At 38.7% G+C, this 22114-nt stretch overlaps 1 protein-coding gene across 8 annotated transcripts in view; it reads right to left on the bottom strand.

Annotated features, from left to right (window-relative positions):
- Positions 1-8531: 8531 nt before the first annotated feature.
- Positions 8532-22114, bottom strand: part of CLHC1 (clathrin heavy chain linker domain containing 1) — a 37506-nt gene continuing 23923 nt past the window's right edge. For 7 of the 8 annotated variants that reach the window (XM_028517506.2, XM_036027969.1, XM_036027971.1 and 4 more), the window contains 3 exons: positions 18125-18327; positions 13820-13999; positions 8532-9418 (listed from right to left, as the gene is read on the bottom strand). In XM_028517506.2, coding sequence (XP_028373307.1) covers positions 9222-9418; positions 13820-13999; positions 18125-18327 — 580 coding nt within the window. In that variant the 3' untranslated portion in view covers positions 8532-9221. Of the gene's footprint in view, positions 9419-13819; positions 14020-18124; positions 18328-22114 lie in introns of those variants that run through there. The other variant, XM_036027970.1, reaches the window with a different exon arrangement.

Raw genomic sequence — 22114 nt, forward strand, 5'->3', positions numbered from 1 at the left:
AAGACCTTCAATAAGATTGTCAGCAAGCCCTGGCTGGCGTAGCTCAGTGGATTGAGCGCGGGCTGGGAACCAAAGTGTCCCAGGTTCGATTCCCAGCCAGGGTACATTCCTGGGTTGCAGGCCATAACCCCCAGCAACTGCACATTAATGTTTCTCTCTCTCTCTCTCCCTCTCTCTCTCTCTCTCTCTCTCTCCTTCCCTCTCTAAAAATAAATAAATAAAATCTTTAAAAAAAAAAGATTGTCAGCAGACTTTTCATCACAAGCTTTGGAGGCCAGAAGGTGATACTGTTCAAAGTGCTAAAAGGGGGAAAAAAAACTATCAACCAAGAATCCTACATCTGGCAAAATTATTCTTCAAGAGTCAGGGAGAAATAAAGACATTCCCAGATAAACAAAACCCAAGGGAGTTCGTTACTACTAGACCTGCCCTGAATAAAAAGTGCCCCAGGGAGCCCTGCAGCGGCATGAAATGGGAGGACACTGGGCTGTACTAACTCGAAGCCATATGGAGAAACAAAGATCTCGATAAAGGTAAACACATAGGCAATTATTAAAGCTAATAATATTGTAACAGTGGTTTATAACTCCACCAGTTTTGTTTACAGCAGTGGTTTTGTTATCTACATGATTTAAGAAACTAATACATTTTTAAAAATTATTAGTGTAAAAGCTAGTATTATAACTGGCTTGTAAATTTCATTTTCTACATAATTTAAGAGACTAATGCATTTAAAAGAAATATTAGTTTATGGTTTTAGGCACACAGTATGTAAAGGTATAATTTTGTGACATAAACAACCAAAAGGCTTGGGGACAGAGTTGTTAAAGAAGCAAAGGTCAGGGATGCAGGGGACTTGCTGCATCCCCACAGAAGGGAAAGGGACCCAGGTGTGCAGTAAGTTTGCCCCAGACAAATTATTTCCTTTTCTGAGCTTTTTTGTCCTCCATACTGCTTGGAACCAGCAACATGCAGACTTTTGCAAAAAAAGGGGAGGAAGGGCTGGTCTCAGATGACATTCCAGCCAAAGGCCAAGAAAAGAAAGGAAAGGGCACTGTACTGTGCCCGCCACAACCAGCCAGCCACAGGAAGACATGCTGTGTGTCCATTTATATGAGGTGCTTAGTCAAACTCATAGAGACGGAGAGTAGAATGGTGGGTGCCAGGGGCTTGGGGAGAGGGGAGAATGAGGAGTTATTTTTAATGGGTGTAAGAGTTCTGTTTTTACCAGCTTAAAAGAGTTGTAGAGATGAATGGTGGTAATGGTAGCACATTATGAACATATTTAGTATCACTAAACTGTACACTCAAAATAGTTAAGATGATAAATTTTATGTTTATTTTACCACAATTTTTAAAATTAGAAAAAAAGGAATATTTCTCAAATTACCCAAGCTTGCCAACAGAATGCTATTTTTCAAAATATGACTAGCGGCAATAGAAGCCACCTCACTTCTTCCCCATAAAAACACTTTAATTTGCTGAAGCAGAGGTGAAGTTCTTGCTGGCATCTCTACCGCCATCTGCTGAGTGAAATTATACCATATTCTAGTAAATCCTAACCGAAGGAAGTCTTGTGCTTCCATATGCTTCTGTTTTAACCACTGAGGTCTCGCTGCCAGTCCCTCTCCCACCCTCATTATTGTTCCTAGAATCAGCAAAACCCTGTTTCTGGGTGGGTTCCAGGAACTTACCAATACAAGTGCTCACCCAATAGAAGCTGGAAAAAATAGCATGCTGACTTTTCACTCAGACTGTGTGTTCTTTGCATTGGTCAGAGCCTGCAACTGAAAACCCATAACTGTTAGCCCATAAATCCCTAGATCTTTAAGCAACTTGACCGAGATCTTGAGATGGCATTGGTGGGGGCTGCTTCCAAAATGTACATTCTCACATTGATTCTGCGCTTTCAAACTGTGTACGCATGTGTGAGGTGGGAGAAGAGTTTCAAAAGGAAAAGGATGGGGATTTGTGATTAGACATCTCAATCTGTGTACAAAAAGTTCAAGAGTGACATGCACTTCATGTTAAGCATATATGCAACTAAAGCTGCTGCTGTTTGTCATAGTATCGTATGATCTGACCCAAGAAAACGAGATAACAGACTGTAACAGAATCCTTCTCAGTGGCCTTAGTGGTCAATACACATGGTGCTTGAGGGCAGTCTGCACTCAGTGCAGGACTGAAGGGGCCTAAGGTCATATTCCCACAGGCAGTTTGAGAATACAGCATGATAACGGCAGCCCCAGAGCCACAGTGGAATTTCCACCAAAGAGCTAACTGAATAGAAACAAGGATCCATTTAGGAAACCCCTCCAGATGTATCTTAGTAGCCTCTTTTTGAAAACTGTGATATTGCTTCTTTCCCGTCTTCATGGAAACAGAGTTGAGGAAGGACACTGATAGATTAATCCTTTAGTGTGAGAAATAAAGGTGTCAAAGTTACTTTAGAAGCATGCACCTTTTCCTCTCTCTACACACATATTATATCTGTACTACTTTCCAAGTTCCTGTGCATTATAAATCAAAATGATCTCTATTCTGGACTGGAAAAATGTATAATAACTCTATTTTTTTGGTTACAGAATCCTGCCTTCTATTACCAGGGCATCAGTAAATTGGGCATTCTAAAGCACCCTCTTCTGAATGAGAAAATATGGCAGCTCTTTACTTGCTTTATACACTCAAAACCTTCAATAAAATTAACAGAAACAATCTGATTTTAAAAATTAAATCTGGACTCCTGAGTTTAGGAAAGAGGTTTCAAATGGATAGCCAATAGATCGAGTTTGGTCTGCAAATGTGGCCTACACAGTGCTCTGAAAATCAAGACTGCTCACATCATATATACATTTACAGCTTCTGATAGGGTAATTCTTAGTCCATAATCCTCAACTGCAAAAATTAGCTGGAACTGACCACAACTGACCTTTGAGAAACTCCCTAAATCCCCCATGCCTGAGTGTGACACATCTCACTCATTTACTGTAGTGCCAGGCCTCTATCAGTACTTGAAAATGACCTTTTGTTTGAAATCTAAGAAAAGAACATCAAGGAGAGATCGACACAGATTACCAAGATATGGAGGGTACTTGTAGATAATTGACAATAAAAGAGGAAACAAAAGGAAATAGCTACATAAATGATAATATTTTTACTATGTATCTACTTTTTATTTAAGAACATAACAAATTATAACTACTAGCAAAGTGACAACTTTATATGCTCAAAAAGTGCTGGTTTAACTTTGTTAAAATGTTGTTTTTCCCAAAAAGGAATGGAAGAAATTTATGACCTTTCCATGAAATGGAAAAACGTTTTAAAAAAGTGATACCTGTACTCTGATTTTTAACTTCTGTTTTAGCAATCTAACAGAATAAAGGCAACTAAAAAGTAACATTTTCATATGTTAAGGTTAAAAAAGTCACTGAATAGAATGGCTATTTCTTAATTAATCCAAGATTTAGAAAAAGTCCTAAATGTTAACAAAATTTTTCATTGAATTAAATTTGTATTTCAGAAAACTTCCAAACCTTTTCAGATGAATGAAATTAATAGAAATTCATTTTGATAAGTGCTTGACAACAATTGTAACTAGCACAGTTCAATCTTTCAGACTCTGGAAGGAACATTTTCCTCTCTCCCATTGGTATGATGGAAAGAACACCTAACTAGAGGGCAGAGAACCTTAGTTCGTCATGGCCCTTGCAATGTGATCTTCAGCATGTTTCTTTACTTTCTCAGCTGCCTTGTCTTCACCTATAAAAATGGGGATAATATCTTCCATGAAATTGTTGTGAGGATTTAATAGGAATATTAAAGTAGCTAACACAGTGTCTGGAGCACTTTAAAAATATTTGTTCTCTTCATACATGGCAGGCAAAGAGATGCCCCCTAAAAAATGAAAAAAAGTCATGGGGGATAAATAAATCCAGTCCAGTGGATTTTTTAGGGCAGTGAAACTTTGCATCTGATGCTATGCTGGTGGCACATGTCATTCATTATAAACGTATCCAAACCCACAGAATGCACACCCAGAGTGAACCCTCATGTTAACTACCGGCTTTGGGTGACAAGGATGTGTTGCTGTAGGTTCATCAGTTGTAACAAGTGTAACTCTGGTGGGCGCTGCTGACAACGGGGGATGCTGTGCATACATGAGGCAGTAGGTATGAGGGAAACCTCCATTCCTCCTGCTCAATATTTCTGTGAACCTAAAACTGCTCAAAAATATTTTTAAAAAGTCATGGGTTTAGAAAAATGTGACTAATATTGGCTATTTCTAACCCAATGCAGAATTTCTATTATAGCTTTTGTCATTGCAGCTGTCAGAGGAGAATAATGTTGCAGATCAAATGTTAATGCAGTGCTGACCCTGAAAAGTATAGCTACTAGTATGACCTAATATTCAGTATACAACCTACGAAAAAGAAGGAGTCCAACAGAGATGCACACGTCTGTTTATGTCCAAGACATGTACAAGAGTGTGGAATGTGTATCAGCCCCACTGGTAACAACTTAAATGTCCATCAGCTGTAGAACTGTGGTATACTTAGACAATGAAATGAAAAATAGTGATGAGAATGAACAACTATGCACAACATGGAAGAATCTCACAAAGTAATAAAGAGCAAAAGAACCAAACACACAAAAATAAATACACTATGATTTCATTTTTATAAAATTCAAAAGCTTGCAAATGGGATGAGAAGTCAGGATATCTCTGGGAGGGGGGGAAAAGGGGCGTCTAGGATTCTAGGAGTGCCCTGTTTCCTCTCCTGGGAGCTGGTTGCAGAAACATACAGTCAGTCGTACCTCAGTACTCGTCAGCTTCAGACCTCATCAGACCCGATACTCATCACATTTTGATGAGAAAAACATTTCAGCACTTGTCACTTGCTCAGGACTTGTTGCATTTGCTGGAACTTGTACGAGTTATGATGATGCCCAGCAAGAGAAAATGGTACATCACTTGGTATTTGTAGGTTTCGGCACTCATCACAAGTTCCTGATGACTACCAAGGTACCACTATACACTTTGTGAAAAATTATTGAGCTCTACAGTTATAACCCACATATTTTTCAGAACGTATTATTATGTATATGTATATATATATACACCAACAAAATTTATAAAAAAATAAAGCAAGAGTAAAATTAATTCACAAGGTCAGCATTAAATATGAAAGTCACCAGGTCCAGCCTAGGCATTTATTCATTCCACTACTTACTGAAATTTACTGTGTGTGATCTGGGTAACATAACAGCAACTGTTGTGGATTGAGTTGTGTCCTCCCAAAATCCATACACTGCAGCCCCAAATCCCAGAAACTGGAAACTCCTTACTTGGAGATAGGGTCTTTATAGAGGTGATCAAGTAAAAATGAGGTCATCAAGGTGGCCCTTAATCCAATATGACTGGCACTTATTAGACATAATTTGGGCTCAGACATGCACAGAGGGGAGATGACAAAGAGCCACAGAGACAACAGCAACCTAAAAGGCACAGAGAGAGAGGCAGAGGCCTAGAACAGATCCTTCCCTCCCAGTCCTCCAAAGTAACCAACCCTGCCAACTCTTAAATCTGACTCCAGCCTCCAGAACTCTCAGACGATACCAAAGGGCATCGATTTTCAGCGAGTGTGCCACAAAACTTTTTAAACATGTAATACATATTTTGGTTGGGGCACTGACCTCTCTTCCTTTAGATTGTCATATTTAAAGAAATGACAACTCCCAAGACAACAATAGCCATCCAATGTGAATGAATCAAAATTATACCATTTTTTGTCTGATCAGCAAAAAAATACATTTTTTGGTGTGCTGCAAAATTTTGGTAATTAATTTACATGTGCCATGAGATGAAAAGGTTGAAAATCACCACCATAAGAAAGCAATTACACAAATCTAAATTTCTTATGGTAAGCTACTCAGGTTTCTGGGACTTTGTTTTCAGCAACCCAAGAAAATACAGTAATTCTCCCCCTTTCCTAACAACCTCCAAAGGTACCGTGTTCACCCTCAATAAAAAGTATCGTCCTTGACCAGGAACTGTGATTGGCAATAAAGGACAGCCTATAAAAGGAAAAATTGGCATAATTAAGGAAGTCATCAAAGCTTCCTTAAGGAAATTTTAACTAAACTAAGAGCTGAAGTAAAAGAAATTATTAACTAGGTAAAAAGAAAGAGATGAGCCCCCAGGTAAGAGAAACACCATATTATAAAGCCCTTTATACAAGAGGAACAGACAGAAGGCCAGTGTCTGGCTTGAAGAAAGTGAGGAGTATGGTAGGAGATAAGTCTGTAGAAGCAGCTAGAATCCTGATTCTGCAGGGCTTTTTAAAAGCATGTTAAAGATTTTGGGCTCATCTCAAAAAGCAATGAGATGAGACGACCAAACATTTGATAAAATGTGAAGTACTCAGCATCACCTATAAAGCATCCTTGACAAAAGAGTTGAATCTAAATTTGGTCAAGTCTTTAGAGCTAACTTTCATTTTTAGAAAATATGGGAAATAGAACAAGTTAACACCATAAGGAAACAATCAGACAAATCTAGAGCGTGAAATATTCCCTGTAACAACCAAGTCAGGCCATCTAGTAAGAGGGAAAAAAAGGAAGGGGAGGAGGCATACTCTAGAGTTCAAGGGTGTCCAACCAGTGGCCCGCAGGCTGCATGCAGCCCACATGCAGTCCAGGATGGCTGTGAATGCAGCCCAACACAAAATCATAAACTTACTTAAAACATCATGAGATTTTTTTGTGATTGCATGTTGCAATATATTTACTGTGTGGCCAAAGACAGCTCTTCTTCCAGTGTGGCCCAGAGACACCAGAAGTTAGGACACCCCTGCTAGATTGATAGACACAATGACAAAATAGAACACAAGTACTTTGTTTAAATCCTAAATGGAACAACACAACTATAAAAAGGCATTTTTAAGCAATTGGTGAAATTTGATATCAACTGGATATTAGATGATACTAAAAAATTATTGTTAGCTACTTTTTAAAATATGCTGTCTTCACACTGAAGTTGTAATCTGGATAGGAGCGCCCGTGCACAGAACAGGTGTTCGGTGTGTGCTGTCGGCACTGATGCTGATTGTGGTATTTAAAATATAGACAGAAGTTCAAAAAGCACTGGGAAAGCATATGTACTTTTGTGGAATTACTGAACTTTTAAGTTGTAAATGACAAGAGGAATTATCTAGTGAAAACCAGTTTGTGAGGAAAAGGACACAACTCGAGGTGGCAGAGCCCGCCTGGAGCACAGGCTCCTGTGCCGTAAGGCTCCTCCTGCCGCACCTGCTCCAGTGCGGCTGATGGGTAGTGCTTACGTCTCCCACGCTCTGGGCAGCTCACAACCCATCCTTTCCCTTCCCCCACTTGACTTCATATTCTTGCTCTTTCTCTCAACTCTACCTCCAGGCACTCTCATTTATATTCACTTGACAAGTTTCTCTTGCCTTGGGAAAACTGCCAAAGGTAAGGATAGCAGAAGAGGAATAATAATGAGTGGAGGAAAAACATTTTAAAACCAAAGCAAAATTAACAGTAACAGCAACAGCAGCTACTATTTCAAACTTTTTTCAGGTTTACGTTCTACTTCATCCTGCAGGCTTTGAAGAACACATTCCCCCCCCCCCCAAGTTCTGTCAATAGACATGTAATAGTTTTCTATCAATCATACAAGTTTCAAAGAAAAAAGGTCTTAAACCATTGGTACATAAAGAATCAATGCCACTGAATTAATCTTTCTTTCCTTTCTTTTTCCCATCTTTCGTCTTTTCTCAAAAATCACAGCTAATGTGAAGGCCAAATATCAAAATATTCTTAGTTATTATAAGCCTTGTAGTAATACATTACTGTTTAAACTATATGTACTTTAAAAAATACTACATTTTAGGAAGTGGAATTATAATTATCTAGTACTGTGTTCAGCAACATATGGAAAAATTGAGAATTCAGCCACTATTCTCTTGGATTTATAAAATAATCCAAGCACCCCTAATATTAGTGTAGACAGACAGCTTCATATAGGCAACCGGGTATGTCAGTATATAGATAGATACACAGAATTTAGTAAGTATGAACAAGTGGAGGAATATGTATTTGGGGGACCTATTGCATAAAAATAACAGTTATCTTCTACTAAGTTCCTCCATTATGTTATACACTTACGTTACACATACATATCACTACTCCTCACAACAAACTTTTAGGTGATATTACTGCCCATATCTTACAAAGATTAAAAGATAGGACCAGAACTTGAATACAAGGCTTTCTGATTCCAAGTTATTGTTTTTTCCAGTATAAAATAAAAAATACACATTCAATTTAAATTTAGGAGAGGGAAGCTTATGCTCTTTACTCTTAGTCTCAATTTTACTACGTTTCATGACCAAGGCCAACAGTCAGCTGGGCTGCTCCGGGGCGGCATCGGGGCTGAAAGCTGTTCCGATTAGCTTGACTGCCCGTGGCATAGTGACTGTTAAATATTTTGAGTACCACACATGTTCATGACACAGAACTCTTTGGGTTTTTAATTAAATAATCGGATACCTGAAATCATCCACAGCCACTTTTCATGACATATTTTCTGTGCCTACAGGTATCCGAGGCCTACTTCTATGCAAAATTTGTCTGGTCTTCTCTCTAGGTAAGAACATGCTAAGATGCCCAACTTTTATAGAAGCCTCACACTTGCCATTTATATATACTACTCTATGGGGCACATCTGTAAATTAGTAGTACAAAATTACTATATTCTATGTTTTCACCAGCGAGTCCGACGTTGAAATGACATCTTGCCTTTCTTGCTAAAAGTCACGTTTGTGGCACTTGATATTTGGGAAATCATTCTAATAGACAGGATATGATCACACCTTCCGCAGTTCTTGCCCTCAAATTAGATGACCAGAAAGGAGCATTATCTACACACTAGCTTATGTTCTTAGATACCTAAACTGGCTATTATACAAAGTTCTATTCTTGGATTTATCAAGATTCAATATAAGAAATGATCATATAGAAAAAAGCAATAATATAGATGTTTCAAAAACAAATCAAAATGTCACCATAACAAAAGAATCATGATTTACTTTGGAGAGCTTCATGCTCTAGATTTATTTATAAGTTAGTTATTCAAAAATCAGTCTGCCCAGCCAACTACATAAAATGTTGAAGAAGCTCCCTCAACTGGTTAAGAGACAGAACTACCAAAACACGTGCTCCATTAAGTTGACTGTATCATCCTCTTCGGAAATTTCGGCAACTCCAGCCTGAGATCGAAGAACAGACATGATGTCATCACATACTCTGTCAAGGCCATGCTGTGAACATATACTTGCCACTTCTTGCCACCTTTCCGGGCACCAAAATGGATTGTTTATCATAAGATGTTCTATCTCATCTAAGGAAAAAATACAATATTATAGTATGACAGTTGTTCTTACTTGATAATTCACACTTAGCAACTACTCAGAAAAAGAAAACGATATCAATTCAACTCAGTTACTGTCAAAGCTGATTCCTGCACCCGGGTCCCTTCAGTGTAACAGGGAGTGCTTTGTCGAGCTCATGGTAACTCCTTCTCCACCTTTTTCATCAACCTTTTCAGGCTTCAGTTCCACCCTCTACCATTTCTCATTCCCCACTCCCCCAATCATCTCCTTGCTATGTGAGCAGGCATTAAAGGCTACAAGGAAAGGAGCTCAGAAAGTGAAGAATGTGAGCTCAGCCTTACTCAGAGTCTATAAAGCACCAATAGAAACAACCAAATAACTGAGAGCTTATTGGTCTACTTTTCATGATCCTTCAAACCCTCATATAAATGCCCTAGTACTGCAGACCCAAAGGGTGAGAGAACTCCTTGGCAAACCCTCCATTCCATCTCTAGATCAAGAGCTCTTAATGATGGAGCTCCTATAACAAATATTTTTCTAAAGGAAATAATATCATTTACTTTTGAAAATCAATTATAGTGACCCTCTATGGGAGCTATCTATTTATGGAACTCATTTCTTGTCTATTACTTGCATTGCCTAGTGATACACAATGAAAGAGTATTTTATTTTAGAATACTTTAATCACTATTAATTTATTTCTACCACTATCATTACTTTTCTACCAAATAAAACACTTTAGTTGATATCTGTAATTATAATTTAAAAATTATCTTCCCCAATGTTTCCATGTAATTTACTATTCTTTCTTCAATCCCATAATAATAACTTAAAATCAAGTTGTCTGCTCAAGTTCTTATATTAATTTAGAGAAAGGAAAGAAGTGAAATCTGATTAGTCATTTTTGATCTCACTACAGAATAGGTTCAGAGTAAATATCATATAAAACTGTTATTTACATATATATTTAAGAATAAAATATAGTTTATGTCTAAACATTTAAAATCCATATAAAATACTAAATACACACATGTGCTAGTATATATAAACTTTTTATACTATTAGCTATTATAATTAGGATGTCCCCCTCAAGCTTCATGAAGGTTCTCTCTTCATTCTAATTTCCTCAAAAAATGTATACTATTGCTAACAGACTATCGCTGACATGAAGATCTGTACATTTAAAAACTAAAGTTTACTCCTTACAAGAAGGAACTCTCAGAAGGCTGAATTCGGGGCTTCCAGTCAAGATGGAGGTGTAGGTAAACACAACTTGCCCCCTCATACAACCACAGAAAAATTCCAGCTAAACTACAGAATTATCACTCAGAACCATCCAAAAACTGAGCTGTATGGACGTCCAATAACTAAGGAATTAAAGAAACCATATTCATCCAGATGCATAGGAGGGACAGAGGGTGGAAATATGAAGGTGTGGAACTGGCTCCTCCCAAACTCACGTGTGGTGGATATAGAACAGAGGGATGTCGCAGGAGTGAGGGATTCCAGCCCCACACCAGGCCACCCAACCCAGGGTTCCAGGGACAGGAAGCTAAGTTCCCACACCTTCTGGCTGTAAAAACCACTGGAGGTTAGGTTGGCAGAAGAAACGGTGGGATTCTCAGGCCTGTCCTCTTAAAGGGCCTTGCACTGTACACAGACTCACCCAGACTCACTCCCTCTGGGCTCCAGCACCGGGGCGGCAGCTTGAAGGGCACCAGTGGCATATGGGGAGGAACTAAAGTGTCTGGCAACAGGGTGAGAGCTAGGGGACAGCTTCCTCCCAAACAGAACTGCAGACAGTGGCCATTGTATCTTTTCTGAACCCTCACCCACACAGAACCATAGTGTGGTGGCACCATATCTGAAGCTTCATCAACCTGGCTCCCACGGTAAGCCCCTCCCTGACAATTACCTAACAGTCCACCCCATCCAACTTATGGTCCCACCCGAGCTGGTAACAGTGGATTTTCCATATGAAGGGCTGAGCTAGGCACAGGCTTCAGAGCTTCCTAATCCCCTCAAACAAGCAACAGCTGAGCCCAGCCCCCCGTACCTCTCAAAGAGTGGCCCCAGGCCTGGCACTAGCAGCAGCAATCTGCTGATCGCTTTATAGCTTACACCAAGGAGTCCCAGACAGAACACCAGGTGGAGGCTGACCTTGGCCTGCACCACCCAGGAAACTCCAGAGCATACACACCCAGCAGACAATTACAGACCATGTTGGAGTTTCACCCAACCACCTCCACAAGCCACATTGGGAGGTGGCTGCTGGCCAGGGGTCACAGCCAGTCCTATCAGCTGTCTGGACTGGGTAAATCCCTCCCATTGACCTGCTTGGGAGACAGAGGAGGCTGTGCCACTGGACCCTACGGGACACCTGCTACTTTAGGGCATGCTGTCAAGACACAGAGTCAAAGCAGCTCTACCTCATACATAGAAACAAACACAGGGAGGCTGCTAAAATGAGGAGACAAGGAAATATGGCCCAAATGAAAGGACAGAACAAAACTCCCGAAAAAGAACTAAACACAAATGGGGGAGTTCCGGCCAAGATGGAGGCATAGGTAGAAGCCCTTTGCTTCCTCGCACAACCAAAAGGAGGGTAACAACCAATCTAAAACAATAAATAACCAAAATTGCCAGAAAATCAAACTTCATGGAACTCCAACAACCAAGGAATTAAAGAAAAAATCAACCAGAACAACCACACCGGTAAGGCAGACCACAAGGGCTGACTCAGAAAAACCGAGGTGAGGCGGCTGAAGGGCGGGACTGACTGCTGAGCTCCACAGAGCTGCGCATGAGGGACTGACTTATAGGGAAAACTGAGACTCAGAGCTCACTGTGGGCTAGAGCTGGGGTTGCCGCAGTGGGAGATAATTCCAGTCTGACATGAGAGTCTGTTGGAAAGTGCCCTAGAGACGAGCAGGTGAGCTGCATTGTTCCAACAAAGAGAGTTGCCCCACCCTGGTGAATACCTAAGGCCCCACCCCCTTACAACCTATCAGCTGTGCCAAGACAAAGAAATATGGCCCACATGAAAGAACACAGCAAAACCTCAGAAAGAGAACTAAGCAATGAGGCAACTGCCAACCTGTCTGATGGAGAATTTAAAGCCCTGGTAATCAAAATGCTCACAGAACTGATTGCGCTTGGTCAACAAATGAAAGAAAAAATGAAAGATACTCAAAATGAAATAAATATTACCCAAAATATTCAGGGAACTAACAGTGACAAGAAGGAAACCAGAATTCAAAGCAATGATTTGAACAAAAATCACTGAAACAAAAGGAAGAAATAAACATACAACTGGATCAGAACGAAGAAACAAGAATTTAAAAAAAAATGAAGAGAGTCTGAGGATTCTCTGGAACAACCTGAAACATTCCAATATCTGAATTATAGGGGTGCCAGAAGGAGAAGAACAGCAGCAAGAAATTGAAAACTTATTTGAACAAATAATGAAGAAAATTTCCCCCAATCTGGTGAAGGAAATAGACTTCCAATAAGTCCAGGAAGCCCAGAGGGTCCCAAAGAAGTTGGACCCAAAGAGGAACACACCAAGGCACAGCATCATTAAGTTACCCAAGATTAAAGACAAAGAGAAAATCCTAAAAGCAACAAGAGATAAGGAGACAGTTGCCTACAAAGGAGTTCCTACAAGGGTATCAGCTGATTTCTCCAAAGAAGCCTTACAGGCAAGAAGGGGCTGGAAAGAAGTATTCCAAGTCATGAAAGGCAAGGACCTACATCCAAGATTGCTCTATCCAGCAAAGCTTTCATTTAGAATGGAAGGGCAGATAAAATGCTTCCCAGACGAGGTAAAGCTAAAGGAGTCCATCATTACCAACTATAATAAACTATTATTATATGAAATGTTGAAGGGACTTATTTAAGAAAAAGAAGATCAAACTATGCACATTAAAATGACAATAAATATGTAACTATCAACAATTAAATCTAAAAAACAAACTAGGCAAATAAGTGGAACAGAAACAGAACCATAATAGGGAGATCATTGCGATGGGGGCCAGTGGGGAGGGGTGTCTGGAGGAATGGGGGAAAGGTGAAGGAATTACGAAGTACAAATTGGTAGTTACAGGATAAGCAGGGGGATGTTAAGAGCAAATATATGAAATGGAATTGCCAAAGAATTTACATGCATGACTAATAGACATAAACAAAGAGGGGAGGGTAGCCAGAGGGATTGGGGAGTGCTGGGTGGAGTGCAAAAAAAGGGGGAAAATTGGGACAACTGTAATAGCATCATCAATAAAAAACAGAAAAAATAAATAAAATTTCCAGATCCTCTAAAAATAAAAGATTGAATTAACTTAAACATAATAATTTTGAGCCTTTCCCTAAATAACCCACTACTATTCCTTCCACAACAACGTTTTACTTACCTTTCCCACCTTCATTTATTTCTTGAAGTAGCCTGATGGCAACTTTTTTCATATCAACAGAGCAAAGATGAAGTATAACAAAACCAAAAGGTAATAATGGTGGTTTTCCATTCCACTCTTTAGTGAGACACCAAATTAATTCATGGTGGGGACATAACCTTATTAGCTGCATTAGGTCATCTGAAAGCAAAAATGAAAAACTATGTCTCAATATCCTAATATGATACTAGAAACTGAAACCAGCTAATGTTTATACCTGCTAATCAACACTTCTTTTTCCAATCCTTCCAAAGCCCTCAGTGGATAGTACTTATTCTCAAACTCCCACCCCCCCAAAATCATGCTCAGCATAGCAAAAAACAAAGAAAAGCTACATCTTATAAAGAGCACCAGAAAGAAATTTATCAAAGAACTACCATGAAAAGAAATGTGATATAACAAAAAAGATTAGACTGTCATTCAGGAACTCAGAATTCTCATCAGTGCTCCATCAGCCACTTAATCTTTTGGATCTTAGTTTCTGCATCTTAAAAGTGCAGACTTACTATCTCCAATTTCTAAAATTCTACCTATTCTAAGTTATGTTTGACTATATCTTGTTGCTCATATTTGGGCAAACTTCTGGTGAATATGACATCTTTCTTTTCTGTGTCTTGCACAGGAAATGAGCATCAGTAATTGTTTAAAAAAATATCAAGTATTTAGAAACTCAAAAATGAATATTTTAAGAAGCCATAGCTAGTTCAAGCAGAGGTTGAGCCATATGAAGTTGCCTACATATGACCATTTTTTACTCCATAAAAAGCAATTGCATATGGTTTAAAATCTATTGTTAACCATTGAGGTAATCTTAACCTACAATCATGATTTACATTCTTAAAATGTAAACTATGGGTTAATTTCCTACACTTTTTAAAGTAAAAATATTCTTCTTGGACTACAACACAGGTAATTTTCAGAATAATTTCTGAGAGCCTTTCAAGAACTATCACAAGCATAATTTGCACTCTGAAAGGCAATACAAAGTACTCTCGTGTTTATTAAATACATACTTATTGTACTGGGAACTTACACATATTAAATCGCTGCATGTAATATTCAGTATAAGTGAACTATTATTATCCTCATATTACAAGTGAGGAAACAGGCTTAGCAAAGTTAATTTTCCCAACTTATACATATGGTATAAAGTACAATAGTTCATCTGATCCCCAGAGTCCATGACCTTCCAACCTATAGTACTGCTTCTCCAAAACAATAAATGTGTGTATGTGCACTCAATGTGTGTATGTACACATACACAAGCACTTACGCACACGGGGGAGAGAGAAATGGCAAAAGAGGAAACAAGGAATAGCAAAATATAATTCTATATCAACAAAGTCAAACAATTAAAAAATTCCCTAGCGAAGAGACAGACAATTATGATTTGGGTCACTCAAACTATCCCCCACTACGGTGAAGCTATTTATATAGCAACCCCCCTGCCCCGCCTCCAGCATTTCCTTTCTTGCTCATCTCTCTTCTTTTCATTCAATCGGGTATTTGAATCCCCTTTTCCATGAATTGATTAACCAATATTTACTCAATTATATGCAAGATATGGTCTGTGACTAATCAGAAAGGACACAAATTCAAATCCTATGACCTTCCCCCACTGCTTATGACACTTCAGAATCTATTTCCTTATTCCTAGGTTTGACATGTTATTAATCATAATTTATCTCATGAATATTATGTTTTAATAAGATTATAAGGGCCTATATACCAAGTATGGTACTTGTTTAACTCACAATTACCTAGAACAGTGGATCTCAAAACATGGTCTCAGGTCTAGAAAGTCACAACTACTTTCATGAAAATACTAACTTGTTCCTTGCCTTTTTTATTGTTATTCTCTCACTAGTATACAGTGGTGTTTTCCAGAGGCTACAGGACATGTTATATTACAGCAAACTGAATACGGGAAGCCAGCAATCTTCTAATAAACCAGACATTACAGAGATTTGCAAGAATATAAAACAACACCACTCTTTTTATGAAATTGTTTACTGTTGGAAAGTCATTTTCATAAAACATATTTATGATAACATGTAAGGGTTTATTGGTATTATTTTAAATGAATAAATTAATATTTTAAAATTTTGTTTTAATTTCTAACAGAATAAATATCAATATATATAACCAACATAAAGTTCTTTGGGATCTCCAATACTTTTTAGTTTTATTTTTTTTAAGATTTTATATATCTATTTTTAGAGAGAGGGGAAGGGAGGGAGAAAGAGACAGAAACATCATCATATGGTGACTCTTGTGCACCCCCTGCTGGGGACCTGGCTTGAAACCCAGGCATGTGCCCAGACTGGGAATTGAATCAGCAACCCTTTGGTTCGCAGGCCAGGGCTCAATCCACTGGGCCACACCAGCCAGGGCTCCAATACTTTTTAAAAAAAAGTGTGAAGGGGACCTGAGACCAGAAAGCTTGAGAGTGTCATCTCAGATCTGGGACAACCCAGTTTCCACATAGGTACATTTATTTGTTTAATGATAATAGAAAACTGAACAAACAAATCATTTCAGACTTTATTCTAGAAATTGTTAGGAGGGAAAAAACAAAACAGTTCTTTACTTCTAAAACAGATACTCCATTAGATTTATGCTTTAAGAACAAAAGACTTTTCTAAGATTTTACTGCTTTTTTAAAAAAATGTGTAAATGTAGGCCCTGGCCAGGTAGCTCAGTTGGTGAGAGTGTTGTCCCACACCGAGATTGTGGGTTCAATCCCTAATCCAGGCACATTTAAAAATCAACCAATGAATGCATAAATAAGTGGAAAAACAAATTGAAGTTTTTCTCTCTCTGTTTCAAAACAATTTAAAAAATTGTAAATGTAAACCTAATAGTCTAAATTTGAGAGAGAACATTTTTCTCTGAAAACAGAAAGTATTAGCAAAATGTATCTCTCCCCTGAGGCCTTGAAAAGATGATACCTTGGAAAGCTATGGTTGTTTCTCATTAAAAAGTAAATAAGTAAAGTAATTTTTCAAACAATGTTTCTACATTTTAAGCTTAATTTTTCTAAGGTTATTATTATTTTCATCTTATAATGTTATGCTAAAAAAATCTGCGATGAATATCGAAGTTTTAATTATATAGGAGTGTTATTACTTCTTAATTATTACAATATACATTTAGTTATTTTAGAATTTAATGCACTTCTATAGAAACAGAATAATCATATTCAAGAGTAATTAAAACCTATATTCCATGTCTAAACCCTAACTAAAATAACTCTTACCTATAGAAAAATAATACAGAAACTGAATCTGTATACTTAGATAATAAAATATATCATTTGAAAGTGTATATAAAATGAATATTGAGTAGTTCCTATTATGCCAAATTGTTCTGTTGTTGTGTGCATTTAAGCAAATTACTTACCTCTCTGTGCCCTAGCCTTTCTAATCTATAAAATTGGGATTATAATAAAACCTACTTCACAGTTAACATAAGGGTTGAGATAATGCATGTAAAAAGCTGAACTGTTAGCTATTATCGTAATGGTATCAGGCATGCTGTTACACAGTGAATGAAGAAATTAGTAACTTTAATAAGAAGTCCTAAGTAAAAGTCAATTTATTGTTTGAAAATGATCAGATTCAACAACCATAAAATATCTTTCTTCCTGGGAAAATATGACCTAAAAGTGCTATGTTTTATCTCATTTTGCAACTCGTTAGAACTCTGGTACACAGCCTGTACACCAGGACTGGCACAGGCCTGGGATGTGGGGAGGGGCCAGGACTGCCTGCACATTGACATTACTGCTGAACTGGGTTCATAATGAGATTAGATCGTTCAACTAGGGTCACCCTAAAAGGTTCACAATTCTCCCAGATCACTGCCTAGTTGCAAACTAGGTGTTTCAAATTTTGAAATGAATTTTATTTCACCAATTCTTCACTTCAAATGCTTATGTCATAATTCAGAACATTATATGTATCGCTTAAATCCTTTAAGTAGCATGGTACAACATATCAGCAAAATTTATCTTTAAAACTGTATATTTTAGGACTATCCTGTTTATTAAATGCTTATGTATTGAGAAAATACATAATATATTCTATGAAGGTCAGTTAGCTTCAGCTTAACTGTTTTCCTGAAAACTACAAAAGAAATGTACTTACCAGTATATGTAAAACAGACTTTATAATTTAAAGCCAAAATATTGCCCACTACCATGGGTGATCATACAATTAAATCCAGGATTCGAACGTACTCAAGCAAGTAGGCATTGTTACTTACCAGAAGTAAAGTCCTTGAATTGCTGTATGTACTGCATGGCCTCATGGATCTGACCCTGTTTACACAGGCAAAGTACAGCTTTGTTGTACACGTTGCATTCATTGTAGATAATCTGAGCTAAAGCCAAGCACTTGGCCTTGTTATGAGTATTCTGCTCCCCATAAGCACAAATCACATCCCCAGCCTCCTCAGAAAATGTGAGCCTAGAGCAAGGAGATCAATAAGACACATCTTTGAGAGTTCTTGATGACAGGATGAAAATGAAGTACAGTCATCCCTCAGTACTCATCGGCTTTGGAGCTCATCAAACCCTGTACTCCTTGCATTTTGATAAGAAAAAAAAAACGTTTTAGTGCTTGGCGCTTGCTCGGGACTCATTGCACTCGCTAGAACTTGTATGAGTCACCAAGCTGCCCCGCAAGAGAAAATGCTCATCCTTCAGTACTCATTGGTTTCAGCACTTATCACGAGTTCCGGAATGAATTAATGATGAGGACCAAGGTACCACTGTATTTGAAAATTCAGTGCGGTAGAACTGGATTTTCTGCAGTCTTCAAGAATTCCAAGTTAGTGGGCAATTAATATAGAAGAAATTAAATACATCTAAAATTTAACAGCAAGAACAAAAACAATCAGCATGTATTCCTTTGGGGGAAGATATTTTGATGAAATTAAATCAATTCTTCTTTTTTTACATTTGATAAACATTCTTATTATTTCTTAAAATTGTATTTTTATTATGCTATTACACTTGTCCCAATTTTTCCCCTTCTGTCCCTCTCCACTCAGGCCCCCACTCTCTCAGGCAATCCCCACACCTTTGGTCCATGTCCATGCATCATGCATATATGTTCTTTGACTACTCTATTTTCTATGCTTCACTTTACATCCCCATGACTATTCTGTAATTATCAATTGGTACTACTTTTTTAAAAAAGATTTTATTTATTTACTTTTTAGACAGTGGGAAAGGGAGGGAAAAAGAGAGAGAGAGAAATATCAATGTGTGGTTGCCTTTCACGCATCCCCTAATGGGAACCTGGCCCACAACCCAGGCATGTGCCCTAGACTGTGAATCGACCAGCGACCCTTTGGTTCACAGGCTGGCACTCAGTCCACTGAATCACACTAGCCAGGGCCCAACTGGTACTTCTTAATCCCTTCTCCTTTTTTGCCCATCCTCCACATCGCCTCCCATCTGGCAACCATCAAAACATTCTCAGTATCTATGATTCCATTTCTGTTCTGCTTATTTGTTTATTTTGTTTTTTAGATTCAATTGTTGATATGTATTTATTGCCATTTTATCCATATTTTTTATTTTCTTCTTCATAAAGCAGACCACTTAACATTTCATATAATATTAGTTTGGGGTGATGTTCTCCTTAAGCTTTTCTTATCTGGGAAGCTCTTAATCTGTCCTTTGATTCTAAATGACAGCTTTGCTGAATAATCTTCATTGTATGTCCTTACTTTTCATCACTTTGAATATTTCCTGCCAATCCCCTTTAAACTGCAATGTTTCTTTTGAGAAATCAGCTGACAGTCTAATGGGGGCCCCTTGTAGGTAACTAACTTCTTTTCTCGTGCTGCTTTTAAGATTCTCTCTTTGTCTTTAACCTTCGGCATTTTAATTATGATGTGTCTCGGTGTGGGCTTCTTTAGGTTCATCTTGTTTGGGACTTCTGCACTTCCTGGACTTATATTTGTATTTCCTTCACCAAATTAGGGAAGTTTTCTGTCATTATTTTTTCAAATAGATTTCCCATTTCTTGCTCTCTCTCTTCTCTTTCTAGCATCCCCAGGACATGAATGTTGAGCAGCTGAAGTTGTCCCAGTGGCTCCTTACACTATTCTCATTTTGGGGGATTTTTTTTTTCTTCTTGCTGTTCTGAATGGGTGTTTTTTTGTCTTCATATATTCCAAATCACTGATTTGACCCTCTGCTTCAAGGGAGAGAGGCTGAGAACAAAGAATGTGAATTGTTTTGAGTATTCTATTCTATCATCTCAGAATCCTTAGAAGCAGTAGTATTTTCCCAGTTTATGCATTGACCAAGGATCAAACCCACAACCTTGGCATAGCCGAACAGTGTTCTAACTAACCAAACTACACAGCCAGAGCCAGGATTTGTACTTTTTTAATTTTTAATTTTTAATTTTTTTAAGAGAGAGGGGAAGGGAGGGAGGAAGAGGGGGAGAAACATTGATGTAAGAGTGAAACGTTGATCAGTTGCCTTCCATATGCATACCGACCTGGGATTGAAATTGCACCCCAGGCATGTGCCCTGACCAGGGTTTGAACAAGTGACCTTTCAGTTTGTGGGAGGACAACCAACCAACTGAGCCACACCAACCAGGGCAAGAATTTATATTCTTACAACTAAGAGGCAGAATGGGTCAAGAACCATCAGTGTATGTAAGGAAATTAAACTTATCTGAGGTAGCTTTGCAATACATAACAGGTGTTGGTAATGAGCATGAATTTTCTGATAATGTCCTCACATCTGAACTACTTCTAGTGCTCCCTGACAAGTGTTTTTTTGTAGAGAGCACAGAGTCTAACTAGGCAGAGAAACAAAGGAAGCAGAGTAAAAAGAAGTGTACACACAGAAGAAGTTTCCTAGAACAGAATTATGTGAAGGCCCAGTAACTGAAGGCTGTACAGAGGTGGTGGAAGGAAGACCCTTGGCACTGGTAAACGGTAGTGCCATCCATCCAGAACAGTGTCAGGACTATCCAGAGCCCTGCAGGGAAAGTGGTGCGTTTGGAATAGGTGGCAGCAGTCAGCAGCATGCAAATCAGCATTTTTATGTTTGGGACATTTCTACATCATGACTGTTATTTAGGAAGTGCTTACATTAGTCCATACACCTCCCTTATGATATACTTTTTAATTTTTAAATTTTTAATTCATCTTTTTAGAGAGAGGGAAAGGGTGGGAGAAAGGGAGAGAAAGCGTAGATGTGTGAGAGAAAACATCTATCAGTTGTCTCTTGCAGGCCCCCAACTGGGGAGCTGGTCCACAAACCAAGCGTGTGCCTGACTGGGAATTGAACCTGTGACCTTTCGGTTTGCACATTAGCACTCAATCCACTGAACCACACCAGTCAGGGCTAATACACTTTTTAAAGATGGTAACTGTAACTCTCTGATATGTAGCCTATGTCCCCATGCATTCAGAGTTAAGGAAACATAGCCCTTAGGCTGCAAAACAAGCAGGCCATGACTATTAGAGTGATGACAGGGAGGCCTTTCCTCAGTCTGTCCTCCAATACTCACAGCCCAAACCACATGCACACAGACCCAGCAAAAGTTGTATCTACCCCGACGTTGATCTTCATAAGCTGGTAGACGCTGTTTTGCTGCCTCACCCAGGCCCCCTCTACTGGACCAGTGCCTTCTCCCATTGACTACAAACAGTTCGCAGATGCCCCTTTCCGAAGAATTGCTCTCAGTTCACTGGAGCCAACTCGCCCAGAAGATTATGCTTATCTTCCAGTCCCACAGTGGTCTAGAACTGATGGCTAACTAATAAGGGTACAAAAGGCCAATCCCATAACCAAGGGGAAACAGCTCTGTGGTATGGTTCATGCTCCACAGCCCCTCTCCCTTTAAGACTGGCTAATACTAGACTTGCCTGAGTTCACGTCCTTGCTTGGCTCTTTCCCCTTTTCTATCCTACCTACTTCTTCCCTTACAAAATTTCCCAAGGAGTAGTCTATCAGTAAATGACATGCACCAACATCCAAGTATCATGCTCTCTCGAAGGGAATAGGGAGCCTGAGTGCCAAACATATTCCTCTCTGCCCTGTTACATAGCAACAGTCCTACCTTCTCATGACAATCAAAGTCAATGAGGACCCCCAGACTCACAGAGCCTAACACAGGCATGGGAAGCACAAAATCCCTGTGATGTTTAATTTTATGTGTCAACTGGACTGGGTCGAGGAGTGCCCAGATATTTGGTCAAATATTATTTTGATTGTGT

The sequence above is a fragment of the Phyllostomus discolor genome, chromosome 6, assembly GCF_004126475.2.
Source record: "Phyllostomus discolor isolate MPI-MPIP mPhyDis1 chromosome 6, mPhyDis1.pri.v3, whole genome shotgun sequence".
NCBI lineage: Eukaryota > Metazoa > Chordata > Mammalia > Chiroptera > Phyllostomidae > Phyllostomus > Phyllostomus discolor.